The 21923-nt window shown below is 52.6% G+C and overlaps 5 protein-coding genes across 5 annotated transcripts; 3 read left to right on the forward strand and 2 right to left on the reverse strand.

Moving 5' to 3' along the window:
* Positions 1–142: 142 nt before the first annotated feature.
* Positions 143–1456, forward strand: CTAM01_04837 (cell differentiation family protein; the record flags this gene model as incomplete). The annotated part of the gene is made up of 4 exons (XM_060520867.1): positions 143–575; positions 630–785; positions 844–1219; positions 1273–1456. 4 exons carry the CDS (start codon positions 143–145, stop codon positions 1454–1456), a joined length of 1149 nt encoding a protein of 382 aa, XP_060384236.1.
* A 3173-nt stretch (positions 1457–4629) lies between these two features.
* Positions 4630–5349, forward strand: CTAM01_04838 (uncharacterized protein; the record flags this gene model as incomplete). Its single annotated transcript, XM_060520868.1, has 1 exon — positions 4630–5349. The coding sequence occupies one exon, from the start codon at positions 4630–4632 to the stop codon at positions 5347–5349; it is 720 nt and encodes a 239-aa protein (XP_060384237.1).
* A 1302-nt stretch (positions 5350–6651) lies between these two features.
* CTAM01_04839 (uncharacterized protein) lies at positions 6652–7002 on the forward strand (the record flags this gene model as incomplete). Its single annotated transcript, XM_060520869.1, has 1 exon — positions 6652–7002. One exon carries the CDS (start codon positions 6652–6654, stop codon positions 7000–7002), a length of 351 nt encoding a protein of 116 aa, XP_060384238.1.
* A 4511-nt stretch (positions 7003–11513) lies between these two features.
* Positions 11514–11890, reverse strand: CTAM01_04840 (uncharacterized protein; the record flags this gene model as incomplete). Its single annotated transcript, XM_060520870.1, has 2 exons — positions 11514–11598; positions 11700–11890. The coding sequence occupies 2 exons, from the start codon at positions 11888–11890 to the stop codon at positions 11514–11516; spliced, it is 276 nt and encodes a 91-aa protein (XP_060384239.1).
* A 2598-nt stretch (positions 11891–14488) lies between these two features.
* CTAM01_04841 (uncharacterized protein) lies at positions 14489–14785 on the reverse strand (the record flags this gene model as incomplete). The annotated part of the gene is made up of 1 exon (XM_060520871.1): positions 14489–14785. The coding sequence occupies one exon, from the start codon at positions 14783–14785 to the stop codon at positions 14489–14491; it is 297 nt and encodes a 98-aa protein (XP_060384240.1).
* Positions 14786–21923: the final 7138 nt, after the last annotated feature.

The raw sequence follows: 21923 nt of genomic DNA on the forward strand, positions 1-21923 counted from the left end.
GTGCCATTTGGAGAAGATTCCTCATTAGGAAACTGCGATAGAAATACTTAGCTACGATCGGTGCAGTGGCTTCCATCGTTTCAACACCACACATATTCGTCGAGAACATACTCTGTGAAGCACACGGATCTGGGATTCAAAGATGATGCCCGCTCAGCACGTTTACGGACACCATCAGTTTAATCCACAGACTGACTCGGCATGGATGCATCAGCAGTCTAATCAACATCACCATGCTCAGCAAGCTGCTGCTGCCGCCGCTTCTGCCGTACAGCAGCAGCAACAGCAGCAGCAGCAGCAGCAGCAACAACAACAACAACAACAGCAGCAGCAGCAGCAGCAGCAGCAGCAGCAGCACTACAATAGACTTGCTAGTGGGCATTCTGCGGTTCCATCTCTTGGCAATGCGCATGCCCCGGAAGGCAGCCACGACAATATATCCGAGGACAATCGAAGAACAATGGCTTACATTGCTGATCTGCTCAGCGAGAGCACCCGTGAGGCAGCTCTTCTGGAGCTGAGCAAGAAGCGAGAACAGGTTCCCGAGCTTGCGCTCATATTGTGGCATTCGTTCGGTAAGCTTTCATGTCTGGAGACCAGTATGACTGACGCATACTAAACCCACGTAGGAGTCATGACATCGCTACTACAGGAGATCATCTCGGTCTACACTCTCTTGAACCCTTCGCAACTCACTGCTGCGGCTTCCAATAGGGTATGCAACGCGCTAGCACTTCTTCAGTGTGTTGCCTCCCACAATGATACGCGCACGTTGTTTCTTAATGGTACGCCGTCCAGGTGATCCCCTTAAATATTACCTGTCCCTGAGCTCACATCTCTCAGCCCATATTCCTTTATTCCTATATCCCTTCCTCAACACGACCTCGAAATCGAGACCTTTCGAATACCTACGCCTGACGTCGCTAGGCGTCATTGGCGCCCTCGTCAAGAACGACTCTTCCGAGGTCATCAACTTTTTGCTCACCACAGAGATCATTCCTCTCTGCCTACGTATTATGGAGACAGGCTCAGAGCTGAGCAAAACTGTGGCGATTTTCATTGTGCAAAAGATCTTATTGGACGACAATGGGCTCAACTACATTTGCGCTACCTACGAACGCTTTTACGCGGTGGGCACTGTCCTCAGCAACATGGTCGCTCAACTCGTCGAGCAGCAGACAGCTCGGCTTCTGAAGCACGTTGTCAGATGCTTTCTCCGGTGAGTTCTTCGATACAAGTCGATTGGGCCAGCCTCTCACTAATGCCGCATAGATTGAGCGACAACGCGCGCGCGCGCGAGGCTTTGCGCCAGTGCCTCCCAGAACCCCTCCGAGATGCGACCTTTTCTTCGGTACTTCGAGACGACGCTGCGACCAAGAGATGTTTGGCCCAGCTCCTTATAAACCTGTCAGACAATGTCGTCGAACCGACCCAAGGGGGGCACCCTGGTCTTTGAGGAAAGGTCAGGGATACCTGACATATTGTAAACGTTCTGGGGCCAACATAGACTCATGCATAACTCGGCGACTTGGAGGTCAGTGATTTCATCGGAAAACGCAAAGCATCGTAGACGTATTGATACCCGCTTTCTCTGCCCAGATGGGGGCATATCAGGCTGATCTGGTATGCATCTTCAACTTGCGCGGACTCTCTTTCTCTCTTTTTCTCTCTTCATATGTAGCATCGAAAAGGCAGGGGACAAAAGCAAGGGTTTCTTTTCTCGTTTGGTATTGGCGATGGGGTTGTGTCATTTTGATTATACGGTAAGGAGCAGGCGGACCTGGAACTGGCGCCGGAGGCTGGGGATGACGTCTCGGGCTTTATGGACACGGCTCATAGATTTCTGTTGCTAACATACTTCCTATCCGGGGTCGCGCATGGTAGTATTGGCTTCAGTCGGGCGGTATACTTGTATGAACTGTTCTTCTTGGCAGTGTGGTATTGGTTGTCATGCCACATGGCTTGACCTACCCGTGTATGTGTAGAGGCTCAGGTCCATGAATCCAATTTTTTCAACTCATTACCTGTTTCCCAACGATGCTTTCCAGTGCTCTCCGGCTTTCAAGTGAGTGATGTACCCGTCAGATAAGACGATGTCTCCGCGATGAATTTCCTGGCCATCTAGCTCAAATCATTGCGGGATAGCATGACAGCTGTGCGGGGGTGAGGGAGAGGTACCATGCAGAGATTCACAGACCCAGACACTCCTACTCGACTTTGGATGCATGATGAAGGCTTTCTGAGCGTGACCACAGACAGTTTTGCTCGTTGTTACATGCTGGGAACGTCGGCAGCGACGTCGCGGGCCACTTGGATGTATTCTGCTCGAGTCTTGGCAATTCGGTGCAGCGTGACTCACCTCGGTGCCTGCAAAGGTTAAGTCGTCACCCTCTCAGGGTAGAGAAGGCGCGTTGAGGTAAGGGGGCCACTCTATCGGAGTAGGCATTTTCTGTAACTTACCTCTTCCTTTCTTCTTCTCTCTTCTTTCCCCTTCTTTCAACCTCACAACCTCGTAGCAAATCTTCGCACAAACAACTTTTTGGCCATTCGCATCACGTTCCGGCATTCAAATCATGTCAACATTTTCCAAAGCCTCTATGGCTCCTTTGGAAGCTTTTATTGAGCTCAAAACAAAGCCAACACCAAGTTTGAGTTCGCTGCTCTCCGAAGGCCCATCGAAACGTTCTACGAGCAGCATCAACGAGATACCGAGAGTGTTCAGACTCTATACTATATTCCCCCAGCGTTACGGGAGACGGTCAGCAGGCTCAGCCGGGACATCAATCAAATTAGACAGGTTTTAATCACTTAGCATCTAACAAGTTCGTGTCCCCTCCAGACATTCACGAGGAAACATTCACTATCAACAACATGCAGAGAAACAAACGATTAATGGCGCAAGGCAAACTTTAATGCAGTGAAACAGTTCGGACTCCAAACAGAGCTCCATGCACCGATGAATCCCACCACCCACGGGTGCAATAGAGTGGTTGTTCCCGGCAACACCGCTGGGAAGCCTAGGACCTGGAGTATCCAATGGTCATAGGAAAGCCACATGTGGGACATCGATTATCTCCTTATTACATGCCTTTGAGCTGGTGTTGCCTTGGTTTTTACTGCGAATGCGCTGGAAATGATGAGTTCAAGACGACAAGTCTCTATGTGAGGAAGATCTATAGTCTCTAATAAACTTATCTATAGTACCCTTGACCTTATTACTAAAGCTACCTATCGTCAATCTACTATACCTCCCCGTATACACATACAAAAGCCTAATGTAATAGAAATAACAAGGACAGGAGGGATCCATTGAGTGTCTTTTGTGTTTTATACTCGATGGCAGTTGAAGTCAACGGATGAGCTCAATCAGATCGGTGGCCGATTGGCAACACGGGCAGGGTGTCGCACTGGGTCTGGTCATGTTCTCAGGAATTACAGATTAGTGGTCAGCCTCTCGGCTTCTTTATATGAAATCAGTCAGAGATCTAACGGAAATGGTGAAGGAGGCAATATACGACCAGACCTAGGCATGGGTAGTTGGACTTATCGTGAATATCTGAGAGTTTACTACACTCGACGCAACAGCATATGCCCAGTAAGAATGGAGGCACACTTCCTTCGCCGTCCTCAATTCTATCGATTGTGACTCAAAGGGTACTACACAAGCCTCGCGAAGGGTTTCTCCGTGAGAATGTCTCAGTGATCAAGCATTCGACGGCTAAAGAAAACATGGAAAATTCGCCTCAACAGCTTGATCCCCGGCTGAGCTCAACAAACGAGCATCGTTATGCATTGAATTTTCGCATATTTCCTCTAGCATCAGCGGGTGACGGTAGTGGTTGGTTCTTCTCTCAATATTTCCAGCATAGAGTCGTTTTGTTTAACTTGGGATTCGAGGGGAAAGATTATTATTCTTTCTTGAATACTTCAGTTGGGTAGGGATGGGTGTATATGAAGGCTTTGACAAAGTGGCCTGGTCCGTCGTTGGGCTTGATTAGTTCAATAACGCTATGTACTCGAGCCTCGCATGTATTATGGACATCCTACGCAATTCCAGCATTCGTAGGTATTACTGGCGTTTATATGTTCATTCTACGTGTCTAACATCCAGTTATCCTGCTCAAGTTGCGGCACCAGTGAGTGGGCAATGAGCAATTTCTTGGCAGTCACTTTGATTGGAACTTGAAAACAACAATCTAGCGATTAGAATTGGCTTCGGGGAGGTAGACGAGAAGCAGAAAATAAATGCCCGGTATTCTTCACAATGGCACACGATGTCTACGAGCCCCATACCTATGAATGTTTGTCCACGGGCAAGTAATGGGGGCACCTTTACTACATAGATACTTGTTTGGAGCCACATGGTCCTAATACTTCTCGGACCTATGCTGACCCCTCGGAGGAAGAATGGAGGATTCCGTCAGCCCTACGGCCTAATGTATTCCCAATAGGGTTCTGAGGTAACTCAGCCACCAAAGACATGCTCCAGGAAACCGGGTCTCCCAATCACAAGGTCTGTCCGCTACCAAGTGCTCCCTCATGTCGCTATGAGAGGTAAACGGTTCAGAAGACCTTGATAGAGGTAGCTCTCTAAGAGTGAAATATCAACATATCGCATTTTATTTAACCATGACAGTGAGTTTGATAATTGAAGATGCTACCTATTACGGCAAAACGCCAGCAACTCAAGTTCTTTGCGCCGGCAGAAGCGTCCTCACGGCTCAGGATTCCTTGTTTGAGAAGTCAACAACTCTCACGAAGTGTCAGACTCCAAATCGCAGTGTTCGACGAGTAGTATGTGGAGATGGCCGGGAGAGCAAGTCTGTATCCGTGCCTGCCCCAGTTGGGACTGTGCAACGCAGCAGAGCTGACATCAGAGCATACCCTTCCAAGGCAAAGCAGGAGATGAGGCTCAAAGAATGGCCCCCAGTCGACCAGACGAGTCTAGCATACGCTCGAAGCCTGATAGATTCCTCCATTTCTCACGTGGGGTCTAGAATACATCTGTTGGCGCGGATAGGCCGAAAGGCCCATGTGAAGCGAAGAGTGTGTGGAATTTCGTTCGGGGGCCTCGGGGCCTTTTGTGAGCCAAGCTCCTATTGGAGGCGAGTACGAAGACACTATAGGATGTCGGCGGAAGGATTGATCGTCACAGTTACCACGGGGCATCGTGGGCATGTCTGGGCCAGCGTGTGCGTCGTCGTGTGTGCGTGTTGGGCGCGCGCGAGTATTCAGTCAGAGAGAGCAAGGGGTAGAGTAAAGGAGCCAACTCTTCGACATCCAGGCCCAAAGACAAAGTCTATGAGCTTAGCCGGAAGGCTAGTCAGAGGCTTACAAACTCAGCCTTAAAATACACTTCCAATCATCTGCCGGAGCCTGGCGCTCCTCCACGCGGGCCATATTAGGCTCATAAACGATAGCCAATTTGGAATAGATGCATATTTCCCAGCCCCAAGGCAGTTATGACTGATTCGTCGCCACGCACGAAGGAAGGCAGTATGTTTCGTGTTTTCAAGATTGCTCGAGGGTGAAGTAGACGAAGGTTGGGCGGAGATGGTTGTGTCATCGACAGCGGCAGCGATGATGGGCCTGCAGCTACCTACCTTGAGTGATGTAAACTCCGCCGCACTTTCCGTCGTGGATACAAGACATTGGCAACTTGTGCCTGCGTATTGGGGTCCAAAACGAACGGACCACGAGAACGTGTGACACAAGAGATGGAAGTAAAGTTCAGGATAGCGGACGCTATTCGCCAGCCCTACGAGCTTGCGTCTCACTTTCCGTGACAAGTCCAACGGGCCCGGCTCACTTTCGTCCTCGTCGAATGAGTAGAGGAGGAAACGATGCCTTGTGTCCCGCCTCAAGTCTGCTGCCTGATATGCGTAAGGCGGCTACGTCGTTCATTGGGCTGCACTGTACCAAGAGACAAACTGTAGGTGCACCTCGAGTTCTCTAGATATCAATCTACAGTAGTGAGTGTCTTGCTAATTAATGGGCAATTATGAATCAATTCGACGGAGAGCCCACTAGTGAGTCAACCGCAAGCTTTTTCTCAAGGAACGAAATAGCATCCACTGCATTGAGGCAATATGGTAGGTAGATGGGTTCAAGGCCAGCTGTAGTTGACCATGAGACAAGTATCTGTAGTCCGCCAATACGGTACTAATCGAGCTAGTACGAAAACGGGCACCGTCTTCTCGAGTCACACAAAACGGTATGGGTTCCAAGGTTCCGAGGAAGGCGCAGTGCGGGTGCAGGTTCACTTGCAGTTGCAGGTTAGGTAGCGCACGGTGCAGGTGAGGTGCAGAGCGGGTGCGGGTGGGTGTGAGGTGGAGCGGAGAAGCAATGGAAGGTAAGTACGTATTGGATCCGTACTTCGTCCGGAAAGTGAGAGACAGAATAGTGCAGGGGTCGTTACGTCCAGTCCTTTTCTGTACCTTAGCTCATTGCAGTCCAGACCCCAGTCTTCCGCCTTTTCACCACCAAAGCTCGACGAGGCACACCAAAATCTGGCGGGAATTGGCGGTGGCTCGTCCTCGTCAAATTTCGGAGGGGGAAAAGATGGCCGCGACCTAATTGGCTAACATGCCGTTTGTCCGGACACAGCGAGTTGAACCCCCCCCTCTGCAGTCGTACCTGAGGTTCCTCACCATGGCCTCATATTCCATACCTCGTCATTTCGTACACACTCGGCTCTATACTACATCACACACTCGCGGATTACGGATACAACTCATTCTCGCTATTGTATCTTGCCTTGCCTTGCCGTGCCTTGCCCTACTTACGAATTGCCTACATATGCCCGGTGGCATAGGTATGGTGGTGCCATCAATGTCCTTTCTCGGTACGCCGTTGAAGCTCACTTTATTACAAATTGGGCCATGCAGTCAGTCAATAGGTATCAGCAGTTGTCTGGATCAGTGGATGCCCGCCCATACGGCTACAACGTGCTGGGGTCCATCGCCATGTTCTCCCTGCCCTTGTGTCACCGGCCATCACTGACTGCCTAGATCTTTTGTTGCCCATGACTCCATGAGAGGCGGCCGCTCGACGACGTTGCACGCGCAGACAAGACGATACACGCGATTGGTCATATCGCACTAACATACGGATACCCGTACGCAGATGCCTTGCCCGACTGTCTTGACAGACATGGATACAGATTAGGACGCGATTGCATTCATCGATACCCATACGCACCTGAACCCCAATTGCAGTACCGGCGCAATGGCCCTGCGTGTCCCGCACTAGTGGCCGATTTTCTTTGCGATCGGGGGCCATGAACGACAAATGACAACGGCATGATGGGTCCCCTTTCGCCGCACAGCCGCCCAAAGGCACAGGAAGAAACAGCCACGAGTTCGTAGCCACGTCTTGCCGGCAGCTGTCCTGGTGCGAGACGGATGCAGAGATAGAGTGATACACTCAGACATGGAGAAGAACAAGCAGATGCCCGGCACGAGTTGATTTGAGAATTAGAGAAGCACTTCAGGCTACCTCCGCCGGAGCGGCACCCATTGCCTAGTCCCGGTGTGACTCTTCAAGATACGGGCCAGCCACGTGTAGCTTATAGGCACGAACGGACGAACCGCATCGGGGTTCCGAGTCCAGCACCATTTTTATCATATTTTTGATAGCCAAGCCAGACCACCATCTGCCCAATGGTCTCTACACTACAAGCTCTGTATGTGTTGACAATTGCTATTACCCGTCACTCCGGAACTTGAGTGCGGATCACAAGGCTTTCACAGTCACTCGCATTTGTGCCCATCGTTGTTTCACGTCCGTCCGCTGAGCCGCAGTTGTATTGCTGTTGGGGCAGGCTCGCCAACCCTGGGAAAACACCAAAAAGCCATGGCGAACGTTGCGTTTCATCTCTCTGCCGATTCACATTGTGACGACACAGGCCGGTATTAATTGGTTGAGAGGGACGATGCCTTATCAAAAGTGTTTGCCTGCACGAATCTTGACCAGGCGAGGCGAGGCTACGAATACCTAGGTACCATCCAAATGATCCAATGCTTCCAGGTGGTCTATTGTGGCGCCACCACCACCGGCGCCGGGAGCCCCCGACGTTACAACGACTGCGTCGGTGTTTGTCCCCTGGTAAATCCAAACACCGAGTCACTAGGATGGATCAAACATCTTGTCTGATCAAACGCCGTCTTATTGATATTCCCATCAAAGGGCACGTATGGATACTACTGTTTCAATTGCTGTTTAGCCCTGGAGGCATGCTTGCCTCTCCTTTTCGTCGTTAGATGAGACGTAAATGAGCAAGAAGCCGACAAGACACGGCGTGCTCCCTTACTCTGGCTTCTCTAGACATTTAGGTTCATCAGCAAGCGGCTTGCGGGTATGCACATCTTCATGGCGAGGACACCCGCGTGTGATGCGTAGGTACACGTGTAACACCTTGGATGTCTCTGTGCGCAAAGGACATTTCGGTCGATCATCACCAATGCACCTAGGTATGTACTGGCATGAGGTGGCCGTGGTGGTGTACTTCCACGGGTTCCTAGATTACAAAGCATGTGCTGTTGCCCAATCCGGCCGAGGGCTGCTGCGGGCGTTGCCGCCGAAGATACGCCCAAGAAAGCGATGACAGGTTATATGTCGCATGAATGCCCAGGAACTCCGTAGATCTTCAGGAAGACATGCATAGCAGTGCTTAGGGAAAAGTCTAGTTATCCGTACTTGCGGAGTTTAGAAGAGGCCTTGGTCGGGAGACGGGGTGAAGCAGCGGGACTCGGGGAAGCTCGGACAGCTAGGCGTGAGGTGGCAGGGTGCCAGAACAGCGGGCGGCTCTCAGATAGGCAAATTGCAGTACGGATACCTCTACGCAGTACTGAATATGTTTTTTGCCATGGGGAACGATATACCTGCCTCCCTCACCTTGGCAGCAGTGTGCCACATTCACAGCCTCCTGGAGTACCTAGGTCCTGGGCCTGCGGGGAGGATGAGGGTATTCGTGTACGTACCGTAGTAAGGTAGGTACCTAGGTAGGTACCTTACTTCGTACCGTCATGCAGGCAAGGCAAGGTACCCAGGTACCGCAGGTAACCAGCAAGCGAGAATGGTTGAGGTTACACAAGCTCTTGAAGCAAACAGACCAATCAACTACGTCCCACGGCCATTCCTTCAGCCCTACGGCCCCTCGTTTTCTGGCGGCGTCACCGAAAGCTTGGCATCTGCAGTCTGCACCCAAGCTCCTTTGACCCCGCCTGATGGTCTCCTGGTCTCTCCGCCTCTTGCCTGGACCTGCTCCCATTTCCCATCTGCCTCACCCCAGTCCATGAACTTCTTCAAGCCCTGTGTAACCTGCTTCCTCCGCCTTTTCCCCTCCCTGCTTCCTCGTCATCCACCCTCCGCGTCGGCTGTGCGCGCGTAGGTACGAGTTACACCAGTCTGTTCCGTACTCTTCTGCTTCGTCGGCCCCGTTGTGTAACAATTTCGTCTGTTCCATGGAATCATTCCCTCGCTTCTCTTTACCTGTCGTTTCACACCCCCCGGGACAACACAGCAAACCCAAGCGAATCATCAGCATCACGAATGCAGTCTAAGACAGCTCGCTCCCCTGCCAGTCCACACCAGGCCCGGGGTCGATCCCGATTCCCCATTGTCTCGCCCGTTTGTCCCCCTCTTATCGAGTACCTACCTACAGCCTACACGCACAAGATTCTACGACGGGAGTCTTATGCTGCAGCAAGTTGATGCACGAACAAAAGACCTTGTATGCTCTGCGCATCATCGTCAACGAGATCAACTGTGACCAGCACGTCTCATGCTGCTTTGGGAAATTCCAATTAGATAGCTACACCGCTAGAAAGACTGAGTCTACGACATGGACGCAGGTCATGTCTTGTACGGACAGAAACGCCTTCGATTATGCCTTACAGCTGTCTCGACGGAACGGGGGTGCTGCTCCCTTTCCTCCGTGCATGCCGGCCACATAAGCCCGGATCTTCGGGGTGACTGCGGCGCGACCGGTACATCCACCGCATCATAAGCGAAGTTGAAAGCAATCAGCTATCCCAACAGTCATCCCGATATCCCAGTGGCTTATGGAAGCTAGCCCTACGGGCATCCATCTGGCAATTAAGCATCTCACTGGCGCATCGAAATGGCGGACCAGTGAGGTACATGACTGGTGGAGTTGCCATGTTCCCGCAAGCAGGTCAAGTCCAGGTCAATGGATGACTACTTTGTCATCACTGGAACTTTTGGTGTCTACTGGGCGTGGCAGACATGCTACAGCAGGAACTTGGATTTCCAGTACGGGCAGAGCATGGTAGGCGATTGTCAAGCCACGTCTGTCCCGGATTGTATGGAGCCGATACCTATGTGAACAGTCTAGCTAAGGTAGACTAAAGACAGGGTGCTCAGAGGCTGGAGTTGTATTGACATAGGCAGAAGTTTTGGTCCTTTGAGAGTCTGGGTCCTGCGACTGGTTCGTCGTGGCTTGCGGTTGAGAGAGGATTCCCATTGGCTCACACCACGAGTTACCGCATCGAGACGAGCTAACAAGTCTGCGAGATACGTTACGGTCCACGGATACGCAGCGATTACGCTGTACGCACATTTTGGCACCCCAGCCGGGCCGTTGTCGTCTGATTACCAATCGTGGAGCTTCTTAAATCCTCTCGCGGGCGCTGGGCCGTCCATAGCGCGACATGGGCAGTTCTCCAGAGCTCCCTTGCCTTGTTACTCCTGTTGTGAATGGGATAATTACGGTTAGATTAGCAGCAGGCCGAGCAGACAGCTTCGTTTCTTGTTCTCTTGAGTCTCGGGAGTGCTGATCTATTGATTACTTAAGCACAGACCACTTCACTCGAACGATTACTACGTAAAGATACTTGCTACATCGCTTGACCAAAATAGGCAAACCCTTTCCCCGGAGGAGGGGTGGTGGTTCAAACCTCGAACGATGTATAGCGACACACCCCTTGCCCTGGGTCCCTCTGGCTGTTGCTTTCAACTGGTGGCCAGGACGGGACTCCCAACACCCTGGGTTTTGGAACCGACAAGGCGAGGGTGCGGCGTATTATCCGTCATGATTCCAAGGCAATCGCAATCTGCAGACATCGTGAGTGTGACATCGCGACTCCAAGCACGGACAGACAAGAAAAAGCACAGGTATCACTGCAATCCCTTCCCTTTTCCTCCCGCTGAGGTTGTTCAAACTTTCAGTCCTGGTTGACAAGGGTTAGGGATTCCACATCATCCACCATGATGGGGTTTCCTCCCGGTGGGCTTTAATCACAATCATCCATGGGATGGCATCTCTCTACCCACAACTTTGTACGAACTATGTACGAATACCCTCAGCTTCCCTTTTACCCTTTGAGCCTCCACGAGGGGGCTCCACCCTGCACTGCAAAATATGCCCAGATCAAGAAATCAATTGGGGGCAGCCCATCCTCCAAATCCACTTTCGCGATTCACCGCCGCAACGAAACTTCACCCATGATCCAACATCGAGAGACTGGCGCTGGGTCGAGGAGATTTGCTGCTTAGCCATGACAAGCGAAGCGGAGCCTAAAGACCAAACGTCCACCGGTCGCTCCCAGGCAGCAGTATGATGGCCTTGGAAAATGCCTGTCCAGATTTTCAACGACGTGCTTTTTTCAGGAACTTTTTTGCATCAACGAATATGTACCGAGGCCAGCAAACACGCCATCTCCACATTGTTCGCCTACCTTAACCTTGTATCTGATTCCTGCATGCCAGTTCTGGAATCCGATGAATTTGTGATTGGGGCAGTGATTGTGTTGCTACTATTACTTCGTCCTATTATGTGTGCTCTCCATTTGACTTGTGGCCGACCGGGCATGACGATAATAGTGTATTGCGGTGACCAAAGCAAGCAACGCAGGCAAAAGGAGGGCATATTTCCTTGCGACTCTGAGCCAAACCATTCTCGATTGTTACTATCATATGTCCCCATATTGCACCCTGCGGTTTGGCGATTTCGTGGTTTGTGGTTCACGGTTAGGTCGCGTTGCATGGCCCGCAGCAGAAACGAAAGAAACGCTGCGCTGCCCTTTCACCCTAACCCCGGACAGTGGAGGCCCCACGCAACAAATGCGAGCCGGCCAGTCGCAGCTATTCGTCCCCGGTTGCTGTGGGTCTCGGAACCCTGACGACCGTCACGACCCCCGGGGCGTCCCCCTTTCCCCCTGGCTCTCCTGCGCCCCGATCGACTCCGGAGCTTTGAAGCGGACGGGAATGGACGACTCCTACGGACTACTACGACATGCCTTACGGAGTACCTCAACTGCCCATCTCATCTGCCAATCTGCCACCTGCCATCTTGTGCCCTGTGCTGTGCTGTGCTTGTGCTTGTGGGTGTTGCCCGCTCCATGTGCCCGCTATGACCCGCTGTTGCCCCGAACCCAACGGCCTTCCGGAGACAACACCGTACCTGCTGCCAATCCCGGCGATCCTTGTTTGCCTCCCCATCTCTCTCCAAGACTTCCAACCAGCCCATATCGTATGCGTGCCCATGGTCGTATGGATGTTCAATAGCCTCAGCAACCGCGCAACCAAGGAGAATGAGGAGAAGGAGGAGAAATCGCGCACCTTGGCCCGGTCTGGACTGCCTTGGACTTCTCAGACCTACCCTTGCTCTCCCTCGAATCTGGCAGCCTAATGCTGCCTCTCTCTTTCTCTCCATCTCCATCTCCATATTCTTAGCCAAGGTAGCTCTATCCGTACCTCCCTCTCTTGGCCAAGACCCATCAACATTTTACACAGTAATGCGATGAAAAATGGTTACATCCCAGCATGCCACCCCTTCTCCGTACGCATGTGACGATGGTATACCTATACTGACCACAATGAGGCCAAGTCCCGTAAACGAAGAAAACGGCTAGTACAATCAGCCACACCCGCGACATTTCTGCACCCTGCTGGCAAAGCAACCCCAATGTTCGGGCTTGGCAACCTACCCAGTACGGATACCAGGCTGTCCCTCACCTTGTGTGTGGACATCGTCAGAACCTAAAAAAAACACCCCCTCTTCAGATTTCCCCCAGAGCTTCAGCTGGCACATTTCTTAGCAGGTAGCCGTCTCGTGAAACATGGCCTGGTACCCAATCGTTCAATCGCCCACCCGTCGTAAACCCCCATGTCGATGAGAGCCTTGTAGCCTGTACGGATAGCCTGTAGAGGGGGACCAGCGCAGCGCCCCCTTTCCTTTCCTGGCCGGGGCCCGTGTAGCAGTGTAATCCTACTGGCCCACCGCTACATCCTCCAAGCCCGAGAGTTCGGTGTGGTGGGCTGGGGTTCGTTCGCTGGAGGAGGATGCAGTCGTTATGCGCCCATCTGTCTGTCCCCCCCTAGGATGGATGAAGCCAATCTAGATGGCGTAGGGCTGGATATTCAGGAGAAGGCATAACATGTAGAACACCATGGTCCCTTACGGCTCGAGCTTGGCCACCTTTACGAACCTTTATCCGCAGTGCCGGGCTCAATTGATCAATGGGAAAAGAATCGTTAGCAACTGATGTTTATTGATCATCCAAGGTTTACATTGGAGGGAGAGACCATGTTGTCGTTGAAGTTGAGTAAATTGGAGGCAGACCACAAGGCAGCTCGCAAGTTTGGCTCCTGCTTCTGCCTCAATCATGTATCTAGGTAGTCAAAGGCGACGCAAATGGAATAGGATCTGCTGCCCAAAGAGGAGAATGTGAGGACTACCGAATCGTGGACACGTTGGATTATCGTCATGACCGACAGTGCTGCGCCATCATCTCGCGCAACTACCTAGACAATGCGCACGTCTGACGGCATGGCACGGTGCGTTGTGTTTCTCGATTTGGACAGCTCTGCTCTGTTCGGAGCGAAGGTGATGACAACGTCTGCATGGCATCTTTGGTCCGCGCTGCCATGACAGGGTGACGGACCGGCCGCCGTTGGATTGCTGACAAGTGCAGATGGATAGATAAACGGCCTCTAAAGGGAGCTAGATGGCGCCCGCCTTTTTGGTGGACAAGTGCGTCCAACGGTTTTTTGCGGCGTTGTGATGCCCCTCCCTGCAAATCGAAGTCGGAAGCTACGTTGTATCGCATCGTACAGATGGAGAAGTGCAGTGCTGACAAGCTCGGCAATAGCATCGAGAAGATAAACCGTGGCTGGGGTATCAATTTGATCCTCCTTCGTCTGGCGGTCCAGTGATATCCTTATTGGGCCCGGGGCTGGAGAGGACGGCAGCGACGCATAACAGGCAGCATCTAAAAGTGAGCAGCTAAATAATTAGGTCTTGTTACACTCTGGGACCTTATTTCGGAGATGGATATCGCCAAGTCAACGTGTCATGCAACGGCGGGCCACTCAGAGATGGAGATTGTGATGGTGATGGTGATGGCATACTATAGGCGTTCTCGGTGCGACAGAGGAGGGGTGGTTACTGGCGCGTAAATAAGTCGTTAGAAGCCAGGTCAGGTCAGGTCAGGTGTGCGCTTGATGATGTCTGAACCCGACGGGCTTAATGGCGCGTCCCTGCAATAGCATCAAGCGATGGGAAATGCAGCCCTGTTGGAGCTGTACAGCAATTACAGATACTCCGTAGAGAAAATACACGTTTTGTTGGGTGCCTATTCGTACCCTCTCCTGTGGAACCCAAGTCCGAGGTCCCCACCCATTGCGAGCTTTCGACCTTGCGGCTTGCCCAGGCTGCGACGAAGATCCAGGGACAAGGGGTGTTTTGGCGATGGAGCCGGCTGGCCGGCGTAGACAGGGGTTGGGTGGTAGGGTAGGTATTGCGGGCGTCGATGGTTTCCATGGACGGGGTTATGGTATAGGTTACCGTACGATACAGGTCCAGCGAAGAGAGAGCGAGAGAAGGATGTTTGAAGGTGTGGTGATTCTTGGGAAGGGGGCCGGTCGGGGTCGGGGACGGGGTTAGGACAGAAGGGTTAGATGGGTACGAAGTACGGATACATTCCCAGTTTACTGTGCACGATGGGATGGGTCACTTCGTCCGAAGGAGCGCAGGTGAAGGTTGTATCCGCGCATCCACGGTTGAGGTAGATGGAAGAATATGCGGAGGATTTTGGGGAAGGCAGGTACTTTGTTGTGTGACTGCAAGCAAGTACGGACGAATAGGAGGGCAGGCATCGTCTTGCTAATCGACTTTGCAAAAATAGACGTCTTACAAAGCACGTGGAAGCCTTCGTCATTTGGCCCCCTCCTGGCAGACTTTGGGGTCCTTGGAGAGGCACGGGAAGGGTAGACCGCACTACCCTAAGGTAGGCGTACGGCGTAGTTCTCAGAAGTACCTCTTCCTAGTCTACATACCACCCCTAATTACCCAGTCACCAGTAGACACACACCTACGCCTACAGACTACAGAGAGCCAGAGCCTAGAGTCACCATCGCTGGTTGGGGGCCGAGAACGAGCGTCCCAAACAAGCAGATGAAGCGCACGTTGCAGTTGCAAGTCAACATGGGGGAAGGGGAAGGCCCTGTCTCGAGATTGATAATTCATAGTTACACACACCAGACCAGCGCGGCTGTCGGCCGACCTAAAGCACCTTGCGCCCTTTCCAGCGTCCAGGATTGTTTCGACACCTTGTCCATTTTGGCCTCCTGTATCGACTATTCGTGACTGGTCCCGCTCTGAAGGATTCGCGATGTCGAGGATCCAGACCGAGGGGGTAGGGTTTAGGACGACCAAGGTGATGGTGATGATGATGATGATCAAAAAGAAATTCGTACGAATTACCGGAATTCGCCAACGATAGCCGGAGCAAGACGTGGCCCCAATCTCACCAGTCTCTTTCACGACACATCACTCTATCTTATTCCCGTCTGCACGGATCAATCTGTGTCTCGACCGCTTTCTTGGATCCAAGTATCCTTGCAATGAACGATGTTGAAGTTCGGATGCTCAATATATCTTCACACACACACACACACACACCTATCTACAGGCAGGGATCCATGGAAACTCCGGACGTGGTCCATCCAGGTCTCCCATGGCGATTTGATAATGCCATATCCGAATTTGTTGTTTGCAAATAGCAAGATATCAACAAATCGTGCCAAGTACGCGCATTCAGTGTTCCGTGATACGAGTCACCTCTTGTCCACACACGTCAAATAGACCAACCGCCAGAACGTAAGTCAGCGGTAAGACGTTGACACGGGTAAGGATGCAGGAAAGACGTGACGATTTGCCGTGTGTGCCTTGCGGGCGGGACACCGCCAAAACGGCGCTGGCGCACCTCGCCCTGTGGCTTGGTAGCCGGAATAGCCTCGTCCCGCCTCTAGGCTGGAGAGACTTGGGGTTGGGTGGTGGGCTGTCCCCTTGGGCCTTGGGGTGTACCGTGTGTCCCGTCCTTGAATCCTTTTTACCTCTTTGGTGATGACGTCTCGGCAGGGGAGAGAGAGCACCCTTGGTTTTACACTACACTAGACCACAGTATGGGGTTGAAGGTTCCCTGGTCTCTGGAGTCGGGTCCGGGACTGGGGCTGGTTAGGATTCTTTTTCCAGTCAACTCACATGGGAAGATCGAATGGAAGAAATCCCATGGATTCTCCACCCTGCCTGCGCCTCTTCGCGGGCGCAAGATGAGAAATACCACAGCACAGCACTGCGTAGCGAAGAAAAAAGATCAACGACGGACTCTCACTGGCTGCTCCGTTCGTTAATGACCAAGCTCGGCCACGAGACTCCCCCACTCGCCTCTAGGCAATCGAATTCTCGTGATGCTGGTTGGACCACACGCTTCAGTGTTTAATATAGCCAAGGCAAGGTTAGGGGTAGAGTGGTCCAGCTAGTGTATCCCAAGTCTGAGTCCCCCTCCCTTTGGGTTGGACACACCCGGCCAGTACTCCGTAGACCCAGCATCTGGCATTGAGCACCTGCCGCCTAGCATTAGCACCGCAACCGCAGTCGGTGGTCCGTGGAACCTCAAGATTGAGAAGAGCAGAAAAAAAAAAAAAAGAAAAAAAAAAAGGATCCTGGACCCCAAAGTATCACCCATCTGCGTCGCAAATCATCAGAAAAGTTTAGTGCACTGACCCGTGTTTTGGGAACACTCACCTCCCGTCTCCACGGACTACCTAGGTACTTACACAGGCTCATACTCCGTAGGGTCTGCAAAGCTTGGCCCGCGGAAAGAGGCTAAAAACCAGGGGCTTTGGAGCTTCGGGATTGGCCCGTCTTACGAAGCTACATCTTGGGACTAGCGTCGCTCCGCTTCATCCCGGGATCGGCCCACTTTTGTCCCGTCCTTATTGCCGGCTGGCCACGGATGCTTCAATCAACTTTTCCAGGCAATGGCCCTGTCTGCGAACACCTAGCTCCCGCTCCGGCTCAACATTACAGGCGCGAGATTGCGGGATTGACTGTGATCAATTCGGGAACCCTTTCGAGATTCGCCAAGGGTTTCCCGATATCGTGCTGTGTCCGGCCCCATCGCAAGCGGGGTCTTCGCATCCTACGCGTCCACGATGAACGAACCTGCCAAAATGTCTGCTGGTGTACGGATAAACGAACAAACTGGGAGTCCAGACGAAAGCTGTATCCGTAGATGGAGTCACTTCGAAAGAGTTTCCGTGCCATGGGTTGATCCATGCTTCTACTGTCCAAGACTCCCAATCCCACCGGCTCTGCCTTGACCATCCGCAGCTAGACTTGGGACTTGATCTTTAGGGTTCGAGGCCAAGGTGGATGCCATCATCCTCATCTCCCCTCTTTCCGATATCGTCAGTACCAAGACGTCGTCAATTTGTTGTCCACGGAAACGGTGCTAGCCTGAAGAAATAGCCACTGCGCCGTCCGACCTTCTGACAGCATCTTCCCGGGCACACTGCTTGCCCACGGACCTGGTCACGACCTCATTCGGATTACCAACCAGCCGTGCCAACCAACTAGCCCGCGCCTCTCGGGACGTATTATGTCAATGGGAGCAGCAGACAGCAGTGCTCGACCGTCAACGTCCATACGGATCTGCGCTCACCCTTTTCGCGCCTCCACTAGGACGGTACACCTGTGAGGCGCAGGGTCGTTGCCGATGATCCTTCGAACCCAGCAAATGCCGCCAGTGTCAACTCTATTGCATGGTACGCCTTTGGTTAGCCATCTCCCGTTCGGGACTCATTCTGCGCGAGTGCGCGCGCCCGCGCAAGAGAAGCCAATCTAACCACACTTCAACTACACGAGCAATAGAGCTCGTCCGTTGTTTGGGTCGGAGACTATATCTTAACCCCCAAGAGAAGATTTCGGTCGTTGTCCGGGGAGGGGGTGGGGGGTAATTGACGTGGAGCATCTAGATCTGCCAAGCACACCTTGAATTGACAAGGGGTGCCTCTGTATCAGAATATTGAGAGCTCGCCACGGAGCCATGGCCTTCATCCACGGCAGCGGCATGTTCTTTTGCTAGTGAACGATGACCAGCCACTGGCCGAGGTAGGACGAAACACTCGTCACTGGGCCCGGGAAATGCCATTGTGAATTCTTGTCAAACATTGGTCCGTATAGGCGTAGTTTAAGGTGTCAGGGCGCGGAGACTTACCAGATGGTTTACTGTGTCTCTAGTGGCATCGATGGTTCCAATGATGAAGGCCAGGTAAGGTGTGAGGCATAGCCGCATAGGTACAGAATCCTACCCGATTCCATCTCGGGAGGGACGTTATGGCGCGGCAGAGAGAAGCCGCCACAAAACTCAAGGTGTGTGTGCGTGTGTGAGTGTTTTGGTGGTTTAAGACGATGCATCTTAGCCCTATGTGAGGAACTTTGGGAGAAGCTAGGCCTTGTGTGCGGGCTGAGCTAGGTAGCTTGGGGAGCAGTGGTTTTGAACCCCCCAAAAACCCCAAGTTGCTACAGATTAGCTACTGCGCTACGTACCTTACTTTCACCTTAAGGTGTACCTTGCCGCGTATGGATTCTGGGCGACGGCGGCCTGGAATGGGCCCAAAGGCCACAGCTCACCACCAAGTGGGCGGTGGTGACTGGTGGAGGGATCGGCCGCCCTACAGAACGCCAGGCGAAAGCTTGGATCTGAACGGCGGCCCCCAAATGGGGCAGCAGTTCCCGCGTCGGGGTAAGGGCGATTCTGCCGCAACAGCGCATACCAATTACCTTAGCTGACAAGGTACTCTCTGTAGACTGAGGTAATTCCAGGAGCCAGGGCGGCGCTGCCTTTCTGTTGCTTGACATGGCATGACTAGATACGAATAGGCGGGTGTTGGCGACGAACGGCGCGGACTGAACTGTGCATTCTGCCGTTTACCATTTCCCAAACACCCCCCCCCCCCCCGAGGGCCCCAAGGACCCCAAGGTGCTTCTGCGCTGGCAGATCCATCAACGAGAGAGGCGCCGAGCAAAGGATGAGCGCGAGGGGGAGGCGGCGAGAGAAACGGGATCTCTCTGCGCGTGCGTGCGTGCAGCCCTACGGGACGGACATAAGGTACGGAGTAAGGTGTTTATTGTCGCTCTGTATCCGTGTCCGTAGCACATACGGATGGGATAAAGCCTGTCTGCGCCAATATCCGTACGAATTCCCTGCCCTGTCCTTTCTTGTGTAACACCAGAAGTTGGCAGGGGATGCGATCCTTGGTACCAGTACAGGACTGTAGGTACGGGTGTACTCCGTACGTGAGTACGTTCTTCGTGGGTGGGGCGCTGTGAGTCCTCGATGGTAGGTTGGTTTCCTCAAGGGCTGGCTACCTAGAAATCTAGGACTATTGTCGAAGCATTGAAGCAGAGCAAGGCGTCCACGAGGTTATTCCTAACTTCCTGCATATGAGATATATCGAGAGCAACTTACAAAGCAAGACAGCTGGCTCAAAGGAGCGAAACCTTGACGCTATGTCATCCAATGTGAACCGAGCGAATTGCTCATTCGATTTGTTGGCGACCCGATTGACGCGGGAAGTCCGACAGTTGTCACCTGGTCCATCGTCATCCATGAACCCGAAGTCTGGCCAGCCTGGAGCTTCAAGATGAAGGATGGATTGATTGATGCACAATGGATACCAAAATAAGATGGGTAAACCCAGACTGCCTTTGACTTGACGCGCTTGATTCGCGATGGCATCTCGGGGTAGCATTTCGCAGGTATTGATAGAAGGAGACGAATGCAAGTGGGCAAAATTAGCCCAGGCTAGTAACCGTAGAGCCAATAAGAATACTTCTGCTGTGCCGCGTGCTGCCACCAACCAAGGTATTAGCCCTCCAAGTCGACTTAGTCCCACGGACGATGTTGAATGGCCTATCTACTATTATTATTGAGCATCTCGATATATCATGGTGGTGCTGTCGGATTCTAACAATATCCAAATGCCTCTCCCAAGATTGGTAGACAAAATTGGCTTTCCGAAGGGGTTTTCTAATTCTGAACTTGATAGAGTACATCCGGGGGTGTTTCCGAGGATGCCATATGATGAGGAGTGGCCAGGCGCCAGCGATTGTCTAGGTCCCCTCGTCGAAATGGAGATAATGTCGTAGGGATTGATGGACACCAAACCCTTTTGCGTTCGTCGTACAAGTGATGCAGTCATTGGTATTTGAGGTGGATGATTTGGATTATCTAGCGAGCAGGAGTGGACAAGTACCAATGTTGCTTTGCCTTAGGTAAGTAAGGTAGGTAAGGTCGGATGATTCGAGGCATTCGTAAGGGAAGGAAGGTATCCGTAAAGTAAGAGTCCCCGGGGCTTGGTGGTGCCGTCGGGTTGGCGCTGCCGCTGCCGCTGCCGCAGTTTAAACCCCGAGGAGCAGCGCCTTCCTTGGAGGTCCAGCCACCTACGGATACCTACCAAAGGCGAGTGCCCCTGCCCCCGCGCTGAGTATTCCATTGTACGGAGTACGGATACACAGTAGGTAGTCTGGATGGAGTCGTGAGGAAGTTGCGGTTGATGGGCGTTGCTTTCCTCTCCTGGTCGTAGGACTCTCCACCCCCTGGGCCCTCGTAGGTAGCAAGGTAGGTAAGGTGCCTACACAGTACGTAGCGTATCCGTAGGTTCTCCGTACCGGGCCACCAGCGTCAGAGCCAGTGCCACCCTTCCCTTGTCCCCAATGAGCAATGGTACGTACTCCAAAAGATACATACTATGTACTCTTTGGTGTGAGTCTGTGTCTCCCCTCGACGTGGAGACTCAAAACTTATCGCGAACCCTTGAACGACAGCCGCGGTGCACTCACAGCTTCTCTCGACCCGGTCGGGTGGAGCCATCAAAGAAAGTGCGAGATGGAGATGCAAGGTACGTACCTCCACCGCCGTCTCTGTTCAACTTACCTGACGGACGGATACTCTTCCACTCTTCCATGTCTTTGAGAATGAGAATGACTGAAAATGACACTCAAACACAACACCACTGTCGGACCCGACCCCTGCAACACAGCAACTGACTACTCCATCCATTACCGAGTATTGCCATCTTCATCTCCTCTTTTCAGTCTCTCTCTCTGTCTCCTTCATGCTTTCACCCCGCCCAGCCTGGACACTCTCCGAGTCCAACCTTGTCCTCCACTGGCCTAGATGCAGCGCAGCATCCGTCCAGTGTGCATGTGTGTGTGCTGCCGCCTTTCATCGCCTACCGGACTGCAGCCTGGCCGTCAATCTGTGTGTGTTTGGCCTCTTCCAGCTCCGTCAAATCTCCTTGCTGCGGCCCAGCCCAGCTGATTCCTTACCGGTGCGCCCATCTCTCCTGTGCTGGTGTGCTGGTGCCAGCCTACAGCCTACCGCATACACTCACCTCTCTCCCAAGCCGTCCCGTCGTAAAGAGCTCCCGTTGAAACTGAGGCGCCCAGTATCTGTAAACGGAGAGGGGAACGAGGCGTTGCTCTTGGCTTGCTCCGTTTAAACCAAAAGGTCATCAGGCACCTTCTCGACCACCCACTTGTCTCTTGTGTCTGCGGACTGCTGCCGTTCTCTCTCTCTCTTTCACACACACACACACACACACACTCTCTC

The sequence above is a fragment of the Colletotrichum tamarilloi genome (assembly GCF_030869305.1).
Source record: "Colletotrichum tamarilloi strain Tom-12 chromosome Unknown Scaffold_12.1, whole genome shotgun sequence".
NCBI classification, from domain to species: domain Eukaryota; kingdom Fungi; phylum Ascomycota; class Sordariomycetes; order Glomerellales; family Glomerellaceae; genus Colletotrichum; species Colletotrichum tamarilloi.